This window comes from Papaver somniferum, chromosome 8 (genome assembly GCF_003573695.1).
Source record: "Papaver somniferum cultivar HN1 chromosome 8, ASM357369v1, whole genome shotgun sequence".
Lineage (NCBI taxonomy): Eukaryota > Viridiplantae > Streptophyta > Magnoliopsida > Ranunculales > Papaveraceae > Papaver > Papaver somniferum.
Window position 1 is genome coordinate 4,192,723 of NC_039365.1, and position 24,596 is coordinate 4,217,318.

General features: G+C 34.1%; 1 protein-coding gene, 2 long non-coding RNA genes, 4 other non-coding genes and 1 pseudogene across 8 annotated transcripts; 5 read left to right on the forward strand and 3 right to left on the reverse strand.

The window, feature by feature from the left end:
* Positions 1 to 4,558: 4,558 nt before the first annotated feature.
* On the reverse strand, positions 4,559 to 5,455 carry LOC113304066. Its single transcript, XR_003338025.1, has 2 exons — positions 5,356 to 5,455; positions 4,559 to 5,274 (listed from the first exon to the last, which is right to left on the reverse strand). It is a non-coding gene; the product is annotated as an uncharacterized LOC113304066 (long non-coding RNA).
* A 1,322-nt stretch (positions 5,456 to 6,777) lies between these two features.
* Positions 6,778 to 10,110, reverse strand: LOC113301484. Of its 2 annotated transcripts, none has more exons than XR_003336346.1 (5): positions 9,406 to 10,110; positions 9,052 to 9,308; positions 7,884 to 7,952; positions 7,497 to 7,567; positions 6,778 to 7,179 (listed from the first exon to the last, which is right to left on the reverse strand). It is a non-coding gene; the product is annotated as an uncharacterized LOC113301484 (long non-coding RNA). The 2 variants fall into 2 exon arrangements; XR_003336345.1 differs by having other exon boundaries at positions 9,047 to 9,308.
* A 6,368-nt stretch (positions 10,111 to 16,478) lies between these two features.
* On the reverse strand, positions 16,479 to 16,931 carry LOC113304955 (egg cell-secreted protein 1.4-like). The gene has a single exon (XM_026554075.1). It carries the CDS (start codon positions 16,929 to 16,931, stop codon positions 16,479 to 16,481), a length of 453 nt encoding a protein of 150 aa, XP_026409860.1.
* A 5,029-nt stretch (positions 16,932 to 21,960) lies between these two features.
* Positions 21,961 to 22,044, forward strand: LOC113307352. Its single transcript, XR_003339133.1, has one exon. It is a non-coding gene; the product is annotated as a small nucleolar RNA snoR8a (small nucleolar RNA).
* A 285-nt stretch (positions 22,045 to 22,329) lies between these two features.
* LOC113307289 lies at positions 22,330 to 22,443 on the forward strand. The gene has a single exon (XR_003339082.1). It is a non-coding gene; the product is annotated as a small nucleolar RNA Z278 (small nucleolar RNA).
* Positions 22,444 to 22,691: 248 nt separating this feature from the next.
* Positions 22,692 to 22,757, forward strand: LOC113307364. The gene has a single exon (XR_003339144.1). It is a non-coding gene; the product is annotated as a small nucleolar RNA U49 (small nucleolar RNA).
* Positions 22,758 to 23,339: 582 nt separating this feature from the next.
* LOC113307053 lies at positions 23,340 to 23,430 on the forward strand. The gene has a single exon (XR_003339019.1). It is a non-coding gene; the product is annotated as a small nucleolar RNA SNORD96 family (small nucleolar RNA).
* An 836-nt stretch (positions 23,431 to 24,266) lies between these two features.
* Positions 24,267 to 24,379, forward strand: LOC113307341 (annotated as a pseudogene).
* The last annotated feature ends 217 nt before the right edge of the window (positions 24,380 to 24,596 follow it).

Genomic DNA, 24,596 nt, shown 5'->3' on the forward strand with positions numbered 1-24,596 from the left:
ATCATTGAAGCTCACTTGGTGTTTTAATTTTCCTTTTCCAACACTTTCTGAACACATTTTCATCTTGTCCTAGCTTGGAACCAAAACTTGTTCAAATGCAAGTTAAAACACTCGAGTATTGGAACCAACAACAATGGTTTCTTCCAAAATAAAATAAAAATGTTGACTTATTTCGTATAGTTATCATCATAACTCAACAACTCAGAGTGGATAGCTTCTCGTTTGCAGGAAATGAATTGACAAACAAATAAAATTTTATGCGACGACATATAATTGCCTTTAAGGACAAGAGGAAATTAAACAAGCAAAAGGAAGAACTAATATTTGCAAAAACTGATAAAAGTTAAAACAACTCGAATCAGTAAAATAAGTATATAAGTTATCTAAGCTTAAATGTACCTCTGCTATTTGGATCAGCTCCATTATCTAGTAATAAAAGAACAACACAAATTTCGCTTCCTTTAGCTGTCGCTATATGCTGGTGATAAACAAAAAAACACATGAAGTTAACAAGTCAATATCCTTTATAAGAAATACAACAAAAAATATTGATCGAATTCAGATGAAACAAATACTTGTTTCAATAGAAAATTATTTATCACCAACAACGTTGGTTTCACCAATAAAAGTTCAAAAAAATAAAACAAAACTAGATGAAACCAAAATCAGTTTCACCAAATTTAGATGAAACCGAAATTGGTTTCACCATAGATTTATGAAACCAAAACTAGTTTCAGCTCAAAATTGGTTTCTACACAAAAATAAGCAAAATTCAACTTAAGTAGTTGGTAAACACTTGCATTTTCTAATGAGATTACAATTTAACACCCCTACAAGCTAAGGAAGAAAGAAGCATGGAACCTAATTGTTCTTAATCCCTAATCAGTGGATGTAACCCCTTTATGCAACTAACACGTATGATTAGACCAACAACTATCACATGAACCATCTTACAAATACTCAAAACACCACCTGCCACCACCAAATACTTCCACCTCCGTAATAATTGATTTCATAGAGATGAATATTTCTCAAGCATTTGTATTCTCTAATAATTTTATTTGTGCATTATAATTTGCTTAGTGCATTTGCTAGAGAACAATATATAAACATTAGATTTGCTAATAATTGTCACGACATTTATGTATCTTGATAACAATACCAAACAAGCTTAAAATCTACTCAGCTATCACAGATAAATGTCTTGGACATGAAAAAACCCTGCCTGTTAGTAATACTTAGCATCACGAGTTCAGCACGACTATATATTATGATTGATAATAATATCCACACACTAGATAAGTTAAAAAGATTAAAATAACAAGTCCATAATATTGGAAATACCTTCACATCTGGTCTTACAATAGGCTAGTTCAAACTCTACACAAACAGATTTGGTGTATTCATAAACTAGATTGAAGTTAAGCAAATAACTCTTACTTTGATGAGTCATTGGATGTCAAAAGTAACCAAGAATCAGACCTCTCACTGCTCAGTAATGATACACGCATTGCCTGTAGTAACCCAAACATCAAATCATCTGTACATATACAATAAAATTCGTATCAATAAAATTTTCGATTGCACTATTTTATCAAACTCAAATAAGCAAAAATACACCTTCGTATGACTATAATATCTACACGCACATGACTAACATCTTTATTTTGTATCACTTATAATGTAGTACCAAATAAACATACAGTTGCACCCCTCCCTCCTCCACCCATTACCAGCATCAGCATTTACATTATCAACAACTAGATTCACATACCGATGAACAAATCAACAGTGACAATCTAAAATTTACAGAGTATAGACTGCAAGTAGACAATAATTTGACTTGTCATACTGTGAACCTCATCTGACCATGCCAATGATGCAGTTGTCCTTTCATCTATAACCCAACCTATCTCCAATAACATTTACAACAAAACATTTCTCCTTGTATAAAAATTCATTTTTATTTACCTATAAAAACCTAATTTAAATTCACTTCATTTTTCAAACTACAAATTAACAAGAAAAATGATTACCTTCCATACATTAGGCCAATTTCCAGTACCATCAGGTATTCATTGTGATGTTAATCTTCTCAATTCACTTATATTGACAAGTATCCTTGAAAGCTGTGATTCACAAATTAAAACCAAATTCAATAAATTCTTTAGAAATTACGTTCTAATTCGAAATTAGATACAAAATAGACCCTAAAATGAAACGCACCTCTTGTACTAGTTGAGGATGAGGTGAAATTTCTTCAAATTAAACAATATATGATGATATGATGATGTATCATCATTGCGATTCAACTTTTTCTACAGTGATTTTTGGAGGTGTTCAGGAATTGAAGTTTAGATCAGAGAAGGAGGAGGTATTTCAGTAAAATTCTATAATTTGGAGCACCACCACCGCCTTCATCATTAATACAAATCGGTTTAGCACAAAACATAAATACCTAATCTTAATTGAATTGGTATTTGTATTTCAAATTTGGTGGAGAATCAAAACATAGCAGTGGGTTTGGTAATGGTGTAGGAGAAGGAAGAGAAGTTGTTGAGGTGGTGGATCGGGACACATCAGTGGGTTTAGTGGTGGTGACGGAATACTAGGATGAGGTGTTGATACTGATGCTGATGGCGGGGGAGGAGGAGGAGGAGGTGGCGGAGTGATAGAAGATCTAGAATGGTAATCGTTTCATAAAGGGAAATGAATACATATCGCGAAGGAAGAACGATAATAAAAGGGTACGACTGGGATTTTCAGATTTTGAAAAGATCTAATTTAGATTATTATATTGAATTTGGGGTTTTTATATCACTTTTGGGGAAAATGGAGTTCTTATAACTCTCAACATATGGGTGGAGTTTTTATACCACAAGTTTGTTTACCTTGGTGTTTTAGGACTAGTTTTGTACTTTAAATGAAAATTAATCACTAAATAAAGAATAATTAGAACTAAAATAACATAGAAAAATCATAATAAAATACTCTCTCTGTCTTTTTTAATTTATCTGTCTTCTATTCTGTTTTGGTCTGTCCTTTTATCTATCCGTTCTTTTTATAGACATATTTTCTCATTAAACTAATCATTTTTAATATAAACTTAATCCTAAATTTTAAATTGTATCTCAATATATAAATAAACAAATATATTTAAGATGTTTCTTATCAACTTTCATTCCTTTTTAAATAAATAAAAATATTAACTATCAAATTCTTTATAAAGCTTTTTATCTATCTCCATTCCCTTTCTAAATAAAAATATTTGCGGCTAGATTTTCTAAATAAAAATATTTATGGCTATAAGACTCTAATAAACATCCCCAAGAATAATAAAATTACCTGATACATTTCTTTTTATCAGTAATAATATAACATTTAATATGGTTGGTCACGAGATTCTCACCGGTCTCTTTAATAACTTGACTTAGTCAAATAAGACAGTTAATAAAAGACATAAGAAATGCAAAATAGAAATTACAAACATTCAAGGATCCACATAAGTTATTAATTAATTCAGAAAACATACTTACACAATGTTGTAACCCACTTGTATTTTTGATGGAGCAAATCGTGTTGAACCGGAAACACTTTCATTTGTTCATGTACTTTGACTTATGTAGAAACTATAATTACTTCCCTGGCGCAAGGCCGTCTTACTCGTCTAGGGTGCCGTATGCGAACTTGAAATTTGGGGTTTTTTATGGGTTACCAAATCATTGTAAGAGTTAAAATTTTAGATTATAGGAAAATAGATTTTGTATGTTTAACGCGATAACATGAATTAGGCTATGGACGTAACAAAAATTTCATCTCTTTTGGTTAGATTTTGGGTTCTAAGCCGAAATTTTGGCATAAACTACCTCCCAAACTGGTTGTTGTTTTCAAAAGCTAAGATTTTAAATAACTTTTGTAGCTGTTACAAACCATTTGCTAACGACTATAAGTGTTACAAATTATCTGTAATGCAAATAAGTGATACAAAACACTTTACTCATTATATGTTACACATTAACTACTATTAGAAGAATATTTTTTTTATCTTGACCCCTTAAAATTTGGGGCACTAGGCGACCGCCTAGTTCTTCTTTCCCCTAAGACGGCCCTGCCCTGAAGATTTCCACTAAAACGGATTACAGAGTCTCTCCAAATCATCACCGTCTTTTCGACTAAAAATGTATCTGCGTTCAAAAATCTCAGACATATAGTATACGCCAAGCAATAGTGGAGCGGGGAATTATTGTTCCTTAGTGGGGGAGAGGGAGTTGATTAACCAAACCAAGGCCAGTTTTTTGATAAGCTTGTTTTATGACTGTATCTAGTTCATGTCTTTCGTACAACGGTCTCATAGGTTGAAACTTATACATGCAATTTATAAAACAATATCTGATCTTTTTCAATTTTTAGTTTGGAATTTTGGTTCAAGTTCCATCATAAAGTTGGGTGCTCACATTTCCTTTAAAAACAACATTATCCGAGTATCTTAGTCACCAAAGTTATATACACCATAGAAAAACAACATTATCCAGGCATCTTATATGTTAAATGCAGTTCATTATATGGTTAATCATTTGTAATCCAAACCGACGCATTTTTAATATTTGATGTCACTGTCACAGTGGAATAATCCAAGTACAATACGTGCTTCTCTATAAGTCTTGCAGAGGGCTACGCGGTCCTTCGAAAATGTTCAGCATACGAAAATACCTTTCTACTGCATGCAGTATGATGAGCATTGTACAGTTTTTTTTTTTTTTTTTTGATAAGCTAGATGCATCTAGCACACCGAGGATTCAAGTTCCTGAACAACTGAGTCTACCAAATTCATTTCGTTTTTTTTCTTCTTATCATCCATTTTTTTGTTTTCTTTTACTCCATTGTGTCAGGTTATTGCCCCAAATGAACTTTGTTGGAAATCTTGCGTAAATTTGTTCTCTAATCAGCTCCCAAATGAATATTCCCTTCTGCATCAACTACATATTTCAAGGACAAATGACTATCCCTGATAAGTGTTCGTCCCTTGACTATCCTTGCAATCTAAAAGCATGATACTCACGCGTGCCTGACGCTTCATCGTGGCATCGTTGAGATATAAGTTTTGTGTATTTAATTTAGGAATCACAGACAAACTCAACCTGTACCCAAATCAAATCTTTGGTATCTCTTCACATGATTGCATCTCTATTCATGCTACGATTTACCCTTGCTTCTTATGGATCCATCCTTGGCGATCTCGGAACTACTCCTATAACTGTATTCCTCCTTCGGACACTAAAAATGCATTTAAAACAGTAATTTAATATCTCATGCAAGTTGAACAATAATACACACATATATGTACATACATCTCACCGAAATGTATTCCACGTGATCTCTTATTTTTCCTCTCTAATATCACACCCTACGTCGCAAACGATTTAGTCTTGCTTGTAACGGAGTTATCGGCTCCAACAGCCTAACTTGTTTAACTGATTTCCTGCATCAATTATTGCATTAACAAAAAATAAAATTTTGTTCCCATGAAACTCAAGAATACCAAAGCATGCATCGGAATCGTAAATATGTGTATTGCAAACGTACATTCGTTTGATGTCGCTAACTAAATGAAAATTTTAGTTTGTTTTCTGGCACAATTTTCGCAATTATTTATAAACTTTTTAGGGTTGTTCCAAGGTACTGTGAGTTGCAATTTCAGGTTGATATCTTGTTGAAGCTTGTGCATACCCCAATAATAGTCTTGATTGGAAACTTTCCCACCATCTAATATATTTCAGGTAACATATCTCTTAATACAATTGGAAATATGTGTTAGGAATCGTATGTAGTAATCAGTCCTAGCACCAACACTATCTTTAAATTCTCTTTAACATCCTAAAAAATTTTAACGAAAAGACGCGACTCTGGGTAGGATATCAACATACAGATTATTGTAAGAACCCACAATATCAATAGGGAACCACCCACTAATTCGTAACTCTGAGTTATCCTTAACTTGTAACTCAATTTTATCTTATCTGTTGGATGTGGTGTATGCAAAAATGTTATTCCTAAAGTAGGTTCTTGTAGTTTGGAATCACTCTAGTTTGAACAATTATTGACGTCGCTAACCACACCGATGCGTAAGGCCCTTTTGCATGTCAAAGAAACATTTCGTTATAGAGACTTTTTATTATTAAAGTACCTGGAATCAGTTTTTTACAAACCCAAAACTCCATTGGATGCTGAAGTATAAAAAATCTAATCAGCTGCATATCCATCAGCCTGTTTGTCACTTTCCTTGCACGACTTACGGTTAATACGGATGTCCCGTTGGGCAGGCGGAGGAGGACTAAGATTTGTTGGAGTAAGCAGGAGAAGTAAGTTTTGTTTTCGAGGCTTCGAGGAAGAGAAGTATCAGGTATGTATGGGGACATTATAGCTCTTTTTTAGGGATAAGACGCTTGGACAATATAATATTAGAGTGATGATACACATCGAAGGTGTGTACCACGATCTGCACCGCAAACAAATCCAAGGGTTGTTAGGGCATCCCTAGGAGGGATTTGCAGGGGGTGGGGCCAAAGGTGGGGCCCTTTTTTTTGCTCTCTCACATGGTGCAGCCGTGGGATTTCCTCTACGGTACACCAATCATTTTCGATAATATTAAGTCTGCACCATTGTTATATATGGCATATCACCTATAATATTTCGTATTCAAATCGATTGGGATTCGAGTGCAACCCTTACAACTATTGATATTTGACACGAATGCAGATAAGCCAAGAACTTATAATGCAGTCGACAAACATGAAAGAGTTTATATTAGTGAACTGACTAAATCCTAAGAAAAACCAAAGAAACTCAACCTATAATGTAACCGTGATGAACTCCTACGCCATATCACTTATTAGACCCCTTTGTCGAACCCTTGGATGCGACCCCATACAAATTTAGGGTCTTCATAAACACAAAGAACCTAAATTAACCTTTACGCAAAAGAAACGATTTAGTCGAACCAAACCAACAACATGAAAACACGCATTTGTTATCTACTTGAAAGTCAAAGGTTCCTTCATCTAATATAACCTAAAAAAGTTTTCACAAATCTATCTATTTCCAACATTCTCCTTCTGTTTCTTGATCTTAAAAACCTTCTTGACAATCTCCTGCTCCTAAACCAAGAAAACACAGATAATCCTACAAATAACAAAGAAATTTTTAGTTAACAACATTCATTCATGTTACCGCAAATTTATAATGGTCTCATATACAACAATTTTCTTGACATATATTATTGATTTAAAAATATTCAAATTGATTACGTTTCTCATATGATCATAAAACCTAAAAAAAATAGTGTGATGGCATATGTGACAGCTTAATCTAAGCTAGCTAAGCGATTATTCCCTTTATGAAGTACAGTTAGCATTTCTTGCAAGAATGTATTTGCGATTTTAAGTTGCAATATCGATTGCATATAATTAAGTAGATTCAAAGATTCAAAAGAGATATACCAAATCCTTGCGGAAATTTATCAGGATTCCCATAAGTACTTTCGAGCTTCCCATGAAAAGCTTGAGCATACCTACAAAACAAATGCATATTAGTAATCAACCAACAATAAGAAAAACAAAAAACACGACCAATACCGTAGATGAAAAGCTTTTGAGCGTACTTGCAAAACAAAAAAAAACTACGATCAATACCGAAGAACAAAAAAGCAATGTGTAATATTTTGTCCAATTTTAAGGTGCAAAGTCAAACTTGCAAACAGAAAAGAGCTTGTGTTATCACCCACGGTGCCAAATTTCAGAATCAACTTATATTGGGTATCACAATATTTAATCAACTTGCATATAAGAAGATTCAAAGATTCCAAAGAGATATACCAAATCCTTTACCTCTTGCGGAAATTGATCAGGATTCCCATAAACACTTTCGAGTTTCCCATGAAACACTTTTGAACGTACCTGGAAAACAAAAAACAAACGCAAATCATTGAACAACAAATAATGATAAAAAAAAAAAAACTCGAACAATATCGTAGAAGAAAAATCGACGTGCAAATAATATCTTGTCCTATTCTTGAGTGCTTTATATAGAGCAAAGCCTACAAAATTCATTAACTTAGTTTTGGAAATAATATAATAAATTTCTTATAGTTTTTAGTATATTTTTGGATAGCAGAATATTTTCCGATAACTATGTTATTTGTTGCAATATTTTGTCTAATTAATCCCTTATTTAACGATCCAAAAAATATATTTTGTACAAAAAATGTTAAATATCTATTTTCACGTCCAGGAATATAATTAATATTTTTTATTTTATTTTTTGTGTTTGCTTTTCTACACAATTGAGATATATTGAGCATTTTCTACACATTTAAGAATGAGAATCTTTTTTTTATGGAATGAATAATAATACTCCCTCTGTTTCAAAAAGACCGTCCTCTATTCTATTTCCGTCGGTTTCAAAATTGTGTCAAGCTTCTGTTTATAGGCATATTTTTTCAATGAACTCTCTATTATATCCTTTAATTTTTTATATTCATAAATCCATATTAATGAGATCTAATCTAAAATATTAAAGAAATTTGTACAATTAAGGAAACAAATATATCCTTCATTCCTTTTAAAAGACAATATATATGGCTCTAAGAATTAAATTCCCTAAGGAGTTTATTCTCCATATATTCGATATCTTTTGATTTTCCTTTTTTATTTCCTATTTACAATCCTCTTAACAATTTTAGGAAGTTTTTTATACTTGCATTTTTATTAAAAAATTAAGTAAATAGTTAAGGTTAGTCAAGTAAAGTATTGAGGTCTCCTTAATATTTTGACAAAGTCAAACCGGACTATCTTTTTGAAACGGAGGGAGTATTGAAACTCATTCATCATTTTGCATCTCATTCATCCTTGAATTGCTTCGATCACATATCACAAAAGTGAAGCAGCAGGGACAAAATCATAGGCGCAAAACCATAAAAGGGAAAAAATCATAGGAACGGTAGCAATAAATATATGAAACAAAGATAACCATAGAAAAAGATGCTCATTACCTCACCTATACGCTCGTACGAAAGTAAACGTCCATATTTAATTTTATTGTCTCAATATTGACTATGAGGAACGACTACGATCAACTGCAAAACAAAACCAAATATAAATTAAAAGGAACAAAAATACTAAACAATAAAAGGAATAAAATAATAAAAAAAAAACTACGGTTGCATAATAGAAGATGTTCAAGGAAAAACTGTGAACTATGAAAGATAAAAGTTCATCGCTTCATCCTTCGCTGCGAGGATATATCACCATCATCTGCAAAAAAAAAAAATCAATTTTCAAAATAAAAAACCAAAAAACAATAAAATTATAGGAGAAGAAAAAAACAATAGCGTATATGATAAGAGTTTACCTTTGTCCGAGTGCTTTATATAGAATTCGACCAAGCCCGGAAATTCCATATATAGAAGACGATTTATTGGAATAATATCAATTTATGGTAGCCATATTTATCTTCTGAAGAAAGAAAAAACTAAATCTTGGAAATAATATCGATTGATATTCGCAAATTTCTTACCATAATCTGGTTGAAAAGAAACTGCATCATGCATCAATGAGGAAACAAAAAAAATAATTATGAATTGGGAAAAGAAAAATATAATAAGTCATGCTACTGTTGAAGGCAACAAATGCAGGAAACAAACAAAAAAATTAAGAATTGGGAAAAGAAAAACAAAGTAAGTCATGCTACTGCAGAAGGCAGTAAATGATGAACCTAAAATTTAGAAAAAGCAAGAATTTGGATTGCCAGTGTAAGAATAAACAGAAAGTTGATCTGGTTTCAGATACACATATTATTCGCCCGAAATTCTTTTTCCCATGGAAAACTAAAAATGCTCAAAACACAGATTCTAAGAAACAAAATATCAAACTCATCATCTCATCTTTAGACGACATCATTGAATGCTGATTTATCGCCACTAAAGCAAAGAGAATCATAACCAACATCTGCAAATCAAAATCCAAACATCATCAAAAAGATCCGATATTCATTATTATTATTAACAATAATAAAAAATGAATAATAAAAAAGCAAGAAGCAAAAACCTTAGCGGAAAAAAACTCACCACGTGATCCCAACCTTGTAGAGCACTTTATATAGATAGCATGAGCATGAAATTTCCAGGAAAACAAAACCTCAAAATAGGTAAAACAATATTTAATTTAAGGAATAAAATCGTTAAATATCATTAAATTTTGGACATATATATTATATCCATATCATCATAATCAGTGGTTGGAAACATATTAGTATACAATCCAGGGCATATCAAGACATAAAAAAATTAACAATTCACCTTATTTAATCTTTCTTTTTTTAATTTATTTTACATCTATTTTGTTTTATTTATGGTATAAACAAAATTAAAAAAAGTAACGTGTAAATGACGTTAACTAATTCAACAATATTGCTCATTTTTTTATGATTGTTTTGTACGAGCTTAGTCCGTTATTTCTTTTGTTTGTTTGCTCGATTAATTATATGCTAATCAATATTTGTTCCTATTATTTTGTTTCAAATTATAAGGATTGCGCAATTTTTTTGTTGTCAAACAGGATTAACAATAAAGTTATTTGCAAGAGAGACACATTCTCTGATCGAAAGGTTAGTATCTACAATCAATTTAATCATTTTTTTAAGTTTCTCATTATCGGAAGTGTCATCGGGAATAACTGATTTTAATTGATAGAACGAAATTGTAATTAGGAAAAGAGAAATTCGAAGAATTGTAACAGGACATTGGATATATTTTTCATAATTTTTTTTTAATTTATTAATGTTATAATCGATGATGCGATTGATTGCGTGATTATTTTCGTGATTGATGCATGATTAATTTAGTTTTTGGGTGAAATCGTGAATTCATGACTTAATTATTTTTGTTAATATTTTATTTTTTGAGATAAACTTCTATTGGCAACAAAATATTTGTTTCCAAAAAAAAATCCGTGGAATCTTTTTACACTTTTCCTTATGGTACACGTCAAATAAACTTCCTTTTTAAAAATTCGGTGGGGACAGAATCAACCAGAAGCTCCAATTAACCACGTCGCTCGAAAAAACTCTGTTTTTATATAAAGAATATTATATTTAGAAATTCAAAATGTTTTCGTATTGGAATAATATGTTCCAACCACCCTGAAAATATTCACACGTTCCATGTGAGATTTTCTTTTTTTTTTTAATTACACATTTCATATGATTCTATCCTAGAGAAAGGTTGCAACTAAGGTGCAAGCTCCTTTACATTATGCTAGATTTCTCAATCCCTTGAAAGTGTTCATATCACCTTCCACAGCTCTCAGTTTTTTTCTAAAATAATAAATCAAAATTAAAAACCAATCAGCTATGATATGAATGTAGAGGCCCCAGCTGCAACACAGACACACCATGTGAAATTCAATTTAGCAATAGAAAGCAAACCTCTGCCTTGCATTGGTGTCCATTGCTTCGCACAGGGGACCAAGGCGGCAAACAGAAGATTTTCTTTTTCAAAGGATTTTCAAAGGACTAGCTGAATATCGCGTACACGAGTACGCATGAATCCCCAGTGGGAAAAAAGAAAACCAATCGGAGGAGAGTGGATTGTCCCTGATTCGGTTCAATTAGGAGATATTGTATATATTGTTTATATGGTTAAGAAATATAATAGTTAGGAAAGATATTATTTTGAGTTAATGATAGTAAATATGTTTTTAGTCATCTTCCTATTTAGCCTAAGGGAATACAGATTTTGTAACCAAGTTTTTCAAAATAAGAAAATCTTCGGAGTTCCCTACCTTGTCGTTTCATGGCATCTGAGCCAGGAAAGACATAATTTTTTAATTTTTAATTTTAAAATCAGAAATTTGTGTTGAAGATTGATATCATCGCTGTTATAGCTAATTTAGCGATCACAACCACTAATTCCGGTGAAGGATTTGTATCGTCACAAGATCGACTGGGTCTTGCTGATATTCTTATTGATACCCCGGGAAACCATTATGCAAATTGTGAAAACTTCTAATAATGATTCGAATGGGAAGACTTCTGGTAATGGATACTTGATACAGGGGCTTCACGACATATGGCAGGAAGTAAAGAGTTTTTGCTTAAGGCTCATAAAATAGGTTTTTCTTCTGTAAAGCTTCTGAAAGGAACGTACTCTCATGCTCCATGCGAAGGCACCGTGGTGTTTGAAAACGATATGAAATTATTCCCTGTTTTATTCGTTCCTGATCTCCACTGTAATTTGATTTCTTTAACATGTTTAATTAAAGATTTGAGGTGTATTGTCACTTTGACTGATAAGTTATGTGTGATACAGGACTGCACTACGAGGACGGTGATTGGAGTGGGTGAGGAACAATACGGGGTCTATATCTACCACACTGGAACGCCCATTACAGCAAATCGAGTATCTATTGGAGAAGATTATTGTTTGTGGCTTAAACGTTTAGGTGATGCATCTAACAAGGTTGTTTCTTTACTTCCGGATATGAATAAAGTTGATTGTCTGAAATTTCTTAATGAACCGTGTGATATTTGCTTTAAGGCTAAACAAACTCGGATCACTCTTCACTGTTAGTGAGAATAAAGCTGATGACTTGTTCGATTTAGTTCATTGTGATCTGTGGGGACCTTATCGTACTCCATCTTCTTGTGGTGCACATTAAATCTTACCATTGTCGATGATTATTCTCGCTGTGTTTGGGTTTATTTGGTGGTACATAAAACTGAGGTGGTGCAAAATTTTCAGAATTTTTGTGCTATGGATAAGACACAATTTGATTGACAGGTTAAGAAGGTGCGCAATGATAATGGTACGAAATTTCTTCCATTAATTCCTTTTTTTAGTAAACAGGGTATAGAATTTCAAACTTCATGTATGGATACACCACAACAAAATGGGCGAGTTGAACGCAAACATCGTCATATATTGAATGTGGCACGTGCCTTACGATTTCAAGCCAATTTACTTCTTCGATTTTGGGGTGAATGTATCTTAAGAGCTGTTTATATTATTAATCGCATGCCAACTCCGTTGCTCAATGGGAGAACTTCATATGAATTGTTACATAAGAAGCCTCTTATTTATAATCTTATTCGGGTATTTGGATGTTTGTGCTATGAAAGTATTGTGCCTCGTGATCGTAATAAGTTTAATCCACGAAGTCGGAGATGTATCTTTGTTGGTTATCCATTTGGAAAAAAAGGTTGGCAGTTGTTTGATTTGGAAACAGAACAATTTTTTGTATCCCCTGATGTAATCTTCTTTGAAAACAATTTTCCTTACACGGTTGTTTCCTCTGTTAATGATAATAATAGGTTGGAAGATTGGTCGGTGATTTCTGCAGAAAGTGCAAGAACGGAAAATTCTGATGGGTACCAGCCAGTACATAACGTGGCAGAAATGCAGGGATATTAGCTCCGAGAGACTGTACAAGACCGTGTAAGCAGGTTCAGGCGATAGCAATACAGGCATATTTACTGTCGTCTGATAGTGTTAATATTTCAGACACTGTTAACATTGAACAGGTCACGGGTGAAAGAATTACAAGCGTCCCTGCTACACCTTCTCAAAATGTGATAGGTAGGGTCACTTCTAACGGAAGTTCAAGTGTCACTACTATACCTTCTCAAAACATGACAGCTGGGGTTGCTTCTAATGGAAGTCCAAGGGTCACTGCTATACCTTCACAAAACGTGACAAGGAGGGTCACTTATGATGTTGTGCAGAACATTATGATACTATCCCATGTGTTGTACCTTCACCGACGGAGTCAGACGGTGATGTTTTTAACTCACCTGATGGAGTAACTTCACTGGAAGGGGGGTCTTCTGATACAGGTTTAGTGCCTGACAGTGCACACATACCTGACAATATTTCTGATGAAGTTTTATTGCCTTCCGACAGACAGGCTGCTATCAGTGACATTTCTGATAAAACAGTTCGAAGAAGTGTTCGGTCTCGGGTTCCTAATACCCAGTTAAAAGATTATATATGTAAAATTGTCAAAGCCATAGACCCTGGCTCCTCCATTTCTCACTCTTCAACGTCCTCAGGTACGCTTTATCCCATAACTAATTATGTGTTTTGTGCAAATTTTTTTACTAATCATACTCATTTTTAGCGGCGATAACTACTCTTAAAGAACCTACGAGTTATGCAGAAGTTGTTCATCTTCCGGTTTGGCGCGTGGCTATGTCTAAGGAAATTGGTGCTCTTGATAAGAATGACACGTTATCTACTACTGATCTGCCGCCAGGGAAGAAAGCTATTGGTTGTAAATGGGTTTACAAAATTAAATATAATTATGATGGTAGTGTCGAGCGGTACAAGGCTCGCTTGGTTGTTCTTGGTAACAGACAAGTTGGGTGGACTATCATGAAAAATTTGTTCCCGTAGCTAAAATGGTTTTTATTAAAAAAATTTTAGCAGTCGCAGTTTCTCGTGATTGGGAGTTACATCAAATGGATGTTCATAATGCTTTTCTACATGGGGATCTTGATGAGGAAGTATAAATGCAACTTCCTCCAGGATATTCGACTAAATATCCTGGTAAAGTGTGTCAACTCCATAAATCTTTGTATGGTCTTCGTCAAGCTCCTCGTAATTGGTTTGCTAAGCTTGCAGGTGCTCTTAAGGCTTTTGGATTTGTACAGTCTTATGCTGATTACTCTCTATTTACCCTACGACGAGGTGAGAACTCCATTAATGTACTTGTCTATGTGGATGATTTGATTATTTCTGGAAATAATTCCGCTGCTATTACTACTTTTAAAGCATATTTAAGTCGTTGAAATATTTGTGCAATCTCAAGTATTTTCTTATTATTGAAATGTCTCGAGGAGCTGATGGTCTGTTTTTATCTCAACGGAAATACACCTTGGATATTTTGTCTGAGACTGGACTTCATGGAGCCAAACCAGCTTCTTCACCCATTGATCAACATCATCGTCTAGCTCTAGATGATGGACCTCTCTATTCTGACTCATCTCAGTATCGTCGACTTATTGGACGTTTGATTTATTTGACCATTACACGTCCTGAATTGTGTTACTCGGTGCATGTGTTGGCTCAATTTATGCAGTTTCCTCGGGTATCTCATTGGGAAGCTTCTCTTCAAGCTCTTCGTTATCTAAAGGGCCATCCGGGTCAAGGGATTGTTTTACGCAAGGATAGTGCTCTCCAACTTACTGCTTATTGTGATTCTGATTGGGCCTCCTGCCCACTTAGTCGTCGTCCGCTTACTGGTTATTTTATTTTTTTTGGGAGGCTCACCTATATCTTGGAAGACAAAGAAGCAACACACAGTATCTCGTTCTTCTGCTGAAGCCGAGTACCGTTCTACGGCTCATACTTGTAGTGAACTCACGTGGCTAAAGGAATTATTGAAATCTCTAGGTGTGTTTCACTCTCAGCCTATGCGTCTTTACTGTGACAGTCAATCCGCACTTCATATTGTTGCTAATCCTGTTTTTCATGAACGCACAAAACGTATTGAGATTGATTGTCATTATGTACGAGATCGAATTCAGTCTGGCACCATTATTACTTCTCATGTTCGCACAACCGCTCATCTTGCAGATATTTTCAGCAAAGCCCTGGATCGTCCTCAGTTTGAGCTACTTCTTCGCAAGTTGGGCATTCGCGATCTCCATGCTCCAACTTGAGGGGGAGTATTAGGAGATATTGTATATTTATGTATATATTGTTTATATGGTTAGGAAATATAATAGTTAGGAAAGATATTATTTTGAGTTAATGCTAGCAAATATGTTTTTAGAAAATACAGATTTTGTAACCAAATTTTTCATAATAAGAAAATCTTTTGATTTCTCTACCTAGTCGTTGCAGGTTCGGATCCGTGGTGGGAGTCTAGCATGTTCCTTATAACGATTGGGACAGACTATACGGACTACCTACGTTACATACGTACGCATGACATAAGTACCAATGAATTTATCCAGTAGCTTCATTGGTGCCAGAGTCAGCTGGCAGGGTACGCAGTCAACGATTTTGTGCAGTTCCAACATCGGATAATGTACAAACTTTGGGAGTTTCATTATAATGATTGGGATTTTCATTATAATGATTGAGACATTTTACCTACGTACGCAACATGCGTACCATTTGGTTGGTTAGTGGATAAATTCATGGCACCAGTGAAGCTACAAGGGACAGCAAAATAAATTAGCAATGCAAAAAGAATGATTTGAACTGAATAATTCCAGACTCCAGAGAGGAAAAATATCCCGATAAAGTAATGCACACGAATTTTCCTTGAGGAACCATATTCCATTCTCACCAAAACGTAGGATTACTGGTAAAAGTTCAAAAATAAATCAAATTTATTATAATGCAACAGTTGCAGCATCCAGACGCTACACAATATAGAGCAAATAGTACTAGTAAGTAAGACAGTGATTTAATTAATTAATCAGGGCTTCATATCATCCTTCACGAGAAGCACTATAGGGGATGGTGGAGGTAAAACATTGGCAGTGGCATCGCAATATCCTCGAAGTATCTCACCTTCCTCTTGAGTGAACCCCAATGACCCAAGCATAGCAGGCCAACAGTTGTGCTGGATTATATGAATTGCTCGGCAACAGTTCCTACCTAAATGTGCTTCACCATTGAGGAAGAACAATATAACCTCTCCGGTACAGGCTTGAAGCTCCGTTAACGAGTCCCAACATTCAGAATATGACCCATTTGACTGCAATCGAGCAGCTAAGGATATGGGGGACGCAGTCTGAACATGCGACAAAGGTCTTGCTAGTACACCGGTTGTACCAATTGTGTTGGAATCCATTGTGCTCAGAGTTATCACAACCAGCATTGTGATGAATATCAACTTTGAAGCAGTTGTTAAATAAGCAGGCGCCATGGTATTCCTATGTAGTTACCCACAGAGAGAGTTCTTAAGATAAAGAGGGAATAGGGAGAGATGGTGATGAAGGAACGAGCGAGTTTTGTCCTGTTAATAGATTTTAGAGGTGTAGTTTAGGAGAGTGCGTTCCATGCATGGAATTAAATTGGGAATGAATTTGTTAATAACGAGATAATGAGATCATGAATATAGATGGGCGGGTTATTTATTCAGGGTTACGGAAGTTGAAGTTGGAAATATTGGGTGAAATTATAAGTGAGGATTCACCATCGTCATTAATTAGCTGAGACTGTGCTAATTGAATCCGAAGATGAAATCTCTTCTTCTTCTTTTATTAGGAGAGTGCGTTCCAGTAGCGACAGTTTGTTTTAGCAACGCAGTGCAATCTCTTCTTCTTCTTTTTTTTGAATGCCCGTATGCAAGAAGAACAAAGCAACAAAACTATAAATCAAACAACAGAGAAAACCCATTTCAATTGAACAGATCATAAGAAAAGCCTCCAAGTCACATATCAACCGTACGAAATTTTTGGTTTGTCACGCCAATTTTCTGTAACTAATTAAAACTCGACTATCAACCTAACAAGAAGATGACTCCTTTATAAATCCCTTTAATCCGCAGTTATGGAAGTAAGAGTAAAAAGGTTTTTGTGAGTAGTTCTTATGTTATTTTTATGCTTAAAGTTATTCTTAAAGAAATTATTGGTTATTTGAAGAATTAAGAGTAATCAGATTGGGAATGAAATGGTAGAGGAAATTGAATCCAATTTATTAATTGAGATGGAATTATCAAATGTTAGCTGAGTTTGACTAAAAAAATTTAGTTCACAGTGGTTTGAAATGATTAAGTTTGTAGTATGAGATTATGTTCTTAGAACAGAGGTTCTTGCCGGTCTCTCCATAGGAAAGAATTTGGGTCTTATAGTAAGGGGTTTACAGGTTGGATCGGCCCTATTTACGCAAGAATAAACATCTGGGGTACTGAAATTTTACGAATTGTCTCATTTTCCAAAAATAAAGTAACCCAATTGCTTTATCATTTATAACATCGAATCAAACATTTGAATAACCTGGCTAGTTTGGGGGCTACAGCTACATGATAAAAAGAGGTCATTAAAAGGTAAAAATTGTAAACCTTTATCCAACTATTTTATATAATGGCTAATTTTTTTCCTGATTAATTAGTGTTAATCGGGTGATTAGTTGATGTTTAGTGAAATTAAATTAGGAATCAACTAATCTTGATTCATCATGAAAACATGATTATTTTTTATTTTTTTGAAAAAATCAAAGCAAAATCGGTATATGTTCATGCTTTCATAGACCGATTTTGGGTTGTTTTTTTCAATTCACAAAAAACCCAGAATCGGTTTTTACACATGTACACAAAAAACTGATTATTGGAAGAAAAAAAGTCAAACATAATTTAAATCATACTCGATCTGAAAATGAGTACGATTTCATAATCGATTTTAGTTCGCGTATAAATTTCATACTCATTTTGAGATCGAGTATAAAATCATATTCAGTTTTGAAACTGTGCAAAATCATACTAATAATCATTGTCAATTCAGGTATAAGAATCGGTTTACACGATACACACATGAAAACCGATTAATGACATTGCACAGCACGAATCAGTTTATAAATATGCTCATGTAATCCGATTTTAACAGAAAAAAAGATACAGAAAAATCGGGCTTTTTTCTTACAACAATCGGTTTATTCGATATACATATAAAATCCGATTCTAGCATTATACATCAACAATCGGTTTTTATAAGTGTTAATGTAATCCGGTTATGGTCTAAGCAGTTATGAATTCGAAGGGTACACAATCAGATTTTGTGGACACACATGTAATCTGATTCTAACAAAAACTAGTTACAAAAAAAAACGGTTATCCCTGTCATAATTGAGTCGGGCTATGTGGACATTAACACTGACCGATTCTTGAAATTTCTCGAACCAGAAAACACATGCAGGGCATTTGGTCTTTGTGGGCATGAATATGAACCGTTTCTATAAGCAATCGGTTCACTCGTACATCAACATTAACCGATTCTGGTAAACGCGGAAAATTTGATTTCTAAATTTTAAATTTTTGAGCGATTGCATGTTACTAAAACCTAATTTAGAGGATTGGGTTGAGAAGAAGATAAGAAGAATCAGTTGACGTAGAGATGAAAATGAATTTGATTTTGATTTTTTTTTTATGATTTTGATTTTAGTTTTTAGTTTTATGGTTAGGATTTGATGGGGATAAGTTAGTAGTATTAATATTTGAAAGATGGTAAATTGGTAGTTTCATCTCTTAATAATCTTTTTTAACCTGTAACTTTAGGCCCCAAATAATCACAATAGGCCACAAACTAGCCAGGTTGAATAATGTTACATAGGTTACAAAATTTGGTTTTTAAAGAATCCTATTATATGGGTCCAAACTTTTGGTTTATATGGCTCACAAGATGACAAAATACAGAGTCATGAAATAGTAATCAACAAAATCCTTTGACATATTAATTTTGTTAATGGTAATATTCTCTATTAATTAGTGCTAATAATTAGGTTAACTAAATTAAATATGATTATTAATTAAGTTAGACTAATTTATAATTAGGGTTTAAAATCATTTTTTAAAAAAATTTAACATACAGTTGGGAGTCTCCAATTTTTCCAACTGTAAGTACCGTCCCAACCGTAAAAAAAAAACAGGTTAAATACGTTTGGGAGTTCATATTTTCTCAATTGTAACTACCATATACGGTTGGAACTTCAAACCGTAGCAAACCCAGGTTCAAATACGTTTGGGAGTTTATATTTTCCCAACCGTATAATTGATTTACGTCTTGGAAAACCAATATTTCCCAACCATATAATTGATTTACGGCTTGGAAAACTAATATTTCCCAACCATATGTAATTCTGAAACTATTTTAAAAATCCTAATTTGGTCAAATCCAACCTATTTATGTGATCAAAAGAAACAAAAAAGGGTGGGTTTTCGATTCTTACATAATCGAAGTAATTGCTTGCGGAGAATTGATGATTAATCGTCGTTGAAGAACAACAAAAAAAAAAGAAAAAGAAAAGGAAGAAGAAGAAGAGACGATGGAGAAAAAAAATGAGAAGAAGAGGCAATATTGTTTAGGTTTAGGTTTGGTTTTTGTGAAAGATTAATTATTTAAGGATAATAAAGTAGTAATAAATATAAATAAAGAATATTTGTATTTTTTATGGGTGAAATATCCCTTTATCCACGTTTGCAACACTTGGATCTATAGGAACCTTCAAAAGCAAAGCTTGCAGTCTCTATAATAGGTTTCTTTTAAAATATGAATTAGAATTAGAATTTGTAGTTTATCTTGTTAAAATATTTGAATTCAAAGGTATTCTGGTATGATAAAATTAGACTTCTTGATAACAACTGGATCACCCTGACTCAAATTCATGAAACTCAGTTTATCATTGATTGTGATGATACTTGGAAAAGCACTTGATAAAAGAATAGCGTGTTCAAATTCTTTAACCTATTAATCCCGTTCATATTATTAAAAGTAATAGTCTCATGTTGACTAAACTAGATCCTCAAAAACAAGCATGGCGGTCACTCCACTAATTACCAATTAGATTTGAGCTAGATATCCAAACGATAATATGGTATCATAGCTAGGCCTAGACCTTTTATGTGACTTAACACCCACCCAGAAGAAGGCATCCAACCATATAGTGATCCACGTGTAGAGGACCCCAAACAATCTAACATATGGAGAGGGCGTGTTGGAAATAATAGTCCCACATAGACCAACCATCTAGACTAGATCCTCTGTATAAGCACGAGGGTCACTGCACTCGTATCCAATAGGGTTTGAGGTGGATTTCCAATCCCTAATATACACATAATATTTACTATTTAGGTATGATCACTAATTGTAATGCACCATCTAGATCAAATATAGTTGGTTTGAGGTTGTCTGAGCAGCTCGCAAGCAAATTTTTCCTCCATAATATGCATGTATAGTAGTTGGTTGTAATGCATCATCTAGCTCAAAAAGGTTTGATTTGAGCATTATGTAAGAAATTTTTCCCTACCTTATTTGCGCCCACTTGAAAAAAAAAACCCTACATCCTTACATGAGATAACAAGTAATACATTTTTCTGATGAAATGCAATGCACAATATATAATGTGTACGATGGTCTATTCACTTGAAAGGATACCGTGGCAATTGTTGTATTGTCTCGAACTCGTATCCATAGACGATAACACCAAGTGTGAGTACCGATTTGTTGTATTGTCTCGACTCAGTACATAGACAATGGTGGAAAAGTTTTAGATTGAGGTGTATTTGGGTACCCTCGTCTTTTCATAAATAGCCTGTTTCCTCATCTTTGTAAGGTATCTGCGGCTCGCTATTATTAGATTAATCAAAATGTTAGAGTTTGTTTGGTTAAACACCATTGTTATTCTCTTTTAACTCTTGGATAAGAGTCTTTGCTCCTGGATTGGAGTGTTCTATCATCACCTTTTAACTCTTGGATAAGCTATAACTCCTAGGTATGCTCCATCTGCATCTTGTTGTGTTTGTGTTCTGTACTTATTGTGTTCCGTTGAATCTTGTTGTGCTTTCAAGTGACGGTTCGATATGATTATTCTTATGAATATGCTGCAGCACTGGGAATTTGCTAGGACTTTCCCTTTGTAAGATGGTTTTTAGGCGGTTTCAACTGATCATTCTCATGTCTTATGTGATCTTCCTAAGTTCCTTAGAATTTTGTTTTCCCTCTCCGTCCATAATAGTAAAACCATTAAAGTTGGGTAGGATGGTTGTTATATTTGATGGCGAGCATCAGAATCCCCCTAGTTACAGGACCAATTTTTCCAGGTGGCTTGAAAACATCTTCATCATAGTTATTATTTTTGTCTATTGCTCTCGCATTCATCTCCACCACACATGCTCTTTATAACTGAAGTTCCGTTTTTCTTTTTTCTTCGTTTTCCGAAATTAGTTAAGATTTTATGAGATTGGGGTTGCGATGATTATAAAAATTCCTCGTACAGAACGCTAAATTGCATGATAGACTCTATCTACCCATAGAATATGAGCTTCCCTATCAAATCATAACTTAATTTTTTGTACCTCTTTAGTTTTCTTATAATTGTTCTTTACGCACAAGCATTATGGAATGATGAATAATACAGTAGTACATTTGGGATTCAACTGCCTGACGAATTGAAATTTGTTATGGACAATGGATATGCCTCTTCAGGCAGGCAGTTTAAATGAGCCATTTGATTTGATTTTGGTGCAGAACATTGAACCTAAAAATGAGAGTATCCTCTGGTTCCAGAGTACTCCAGTAGGTAGATATGTGATGCTGAACATGGCTAGTGATGCCTATGATGATGTCATCCAATTAGTTGAGGTGTAGTGGAACTGAGACCCTGTTTACAGGGAGAACCCCTTGGAGAAACTGTATTCGCATGACAATAATGGATCTAACTGAAGCACTATGGCATTTTTCACACTGATTTGGCCTGGCCTGTAGTACTTTTTTTTTTGTTATGTTTTTTTTTTTGCTCTTGTAGCACGTTTTGAGTTTCAACTTTCACCTGTTCTTCACGTTTTGAGTGTGTGTTGTCTTGCAGAAGCTTTTTCTTTCGTAATTAACAAGACTGGAGTTTAATAACAGCACCCCATTTTCTTAGTCAAAAGGTTTCTCCTCGACTTTCAATAGGTTTGTCTGTATTTTGATAATCCTGATGAGGAAGCGAACCCAAAAGATAGGAAGTGCCATATGACATTCTTAAATGCAGCAGCTTGATTTTGTTTCTTCCTATTAAACCAAGAAACTTCTTTTGAAATTCGGACGGATCTTGATCTGTTTGATTAAGAATTTCCCAAGAATTCTTTCGATTCCAGATCATTGCAAGTCCAATCTCCTAAGATTAGTATCAGCGGTGGTGGTTGTTTCGATTCTTTCTGCTGTGTGTATGATTTGGAAAGGGAATCTGAGGGTATTTATCTTCTGATTTTTTCTCTAATTTTCATTTGCTGTGATTTGTTTCCGCCTGTATTTATTTTTAATGATTTTTTGCTACTTCTTGGTAATTGTTTAGTTAACTCCTATATAACGTTTAAAGTTTCAACTTTTGTTTTCGACGGGGGAGATTTTGGCAAAAATTCTCTCTTTCATAGATTGAAGTATTGAAGTGAACCAGTTATGTTCGTAAAATCCATTTGTAAGCGTCGTAAAAAAAACTTGAGATGTTGACGGTTGAAAAATCTTTATTTTAAGTGGTCTCATATTCCATTGCCGGGGTGCTGCTTTGTGGCCATTACCTCTTGGGACTGGCCATGAGACTTACATTTTCTTATGTTATTTGTTATTTAATGGTAGTTTAGATGCCTATGAGGATATCAGATATAAAGAACACCATCTTTCGGGACTGAATGGCATAACGCCTTGGTGACACATTCTGCAATTCTGAGGCTTATAACTTAAATTTTATTCCCCATCTTTTTTATGCATTGTCTAGCTTGTCTGTTAGGCTTGAGGTTATATATTTCCTATACCTCTTATACATCCAACATCCATTTAGTCTGGACGAGGTTGATGGTAGTCATTGAAGCTGTATCATGATATACTGCTTTTTTTGGCTGGATTGTTGACGAGACAGTGGAAGAAGAAACATGAATCCATTCTTTAACACAAATTGCTTCTTGGCTATTCTTGATTGAATATTGATGCCAAAGAATGGATCTATGTTTTTCTTCCACTGTTTAAATGGCACCACACAGTTATTGAGCTTGCTCAGGAAACACAAAGATACCGCCACACAGTTGTTGAGCTTGCTCAGTCATAGAGGCAAATATGAAAATCGGTGCGGTTACACGTGGGGTGTTACTTATTTCGATAACTCTGGCTGCATTTTTAACTATTGAATCTAAATTTGTGTTACATCATGAGTACATGTCTGATGTTTTGGTCTTTGATTATAAAATTGGCTATGATTACGAGATACCTGCTTCTGAAGATTAATGAGTTTAATCAGTAGAGAAGCCTATGATGATGTTATCCAGTTAGTTGAGATGTAGTGGAACTGAAACCCTGTTTACGGTGAGAACCCCTTGGGGAAACTGTATTCATATGACCATAATGGATCTAAACTTAGGCATTATGGCATTTTTCATAATGATTTGGCCTGTAATACTTTTATTTTTCCTCTGGAGTTCTTGTTACATCTTGGTAATTGTTTAAGTTTACTCCTGTATTACGCTTTGAGTTTCCACCTTCAACTATTCTCCTTGTCCTGCTAAATGATGTGTTCAGATAACTGGTGGACATGGAGACTGAAACAACTCATAGAGTAGAGTGTGTGCTTGTTTGGCATGAGCTTCTTCTTTCGTTAATGAGACTGGAGTTTAGTAACAGCACTATATTTTTAAGTCAGATTATTTCTTGACTGTATTAGTTAAGGTTTCTCCTTCGATTTTCAATCTGTTTATTTGGATTTTGATTTGTGGTCCAGTGATTAATCCTGATGAGGGAGCGAACCCAAAAGATAGGAAGCGCGGCATGACCCTCATAAGCAGCAGTTTGATTCGTTTCTTCCTTCTCCCTATTTAAATCAAGAAATTTCTATTTATTTGCTATCTGTT

What these genes read in the sequence shown, in the direction of transcription:
- LOC113304955 (XM_026554075.1), bottom strand. Translation starts at nt 16,931, where the DNA reads ATGGCGCCTGCTTATTTAACAACTGCTTCAAAGTTGATATTCATCACA.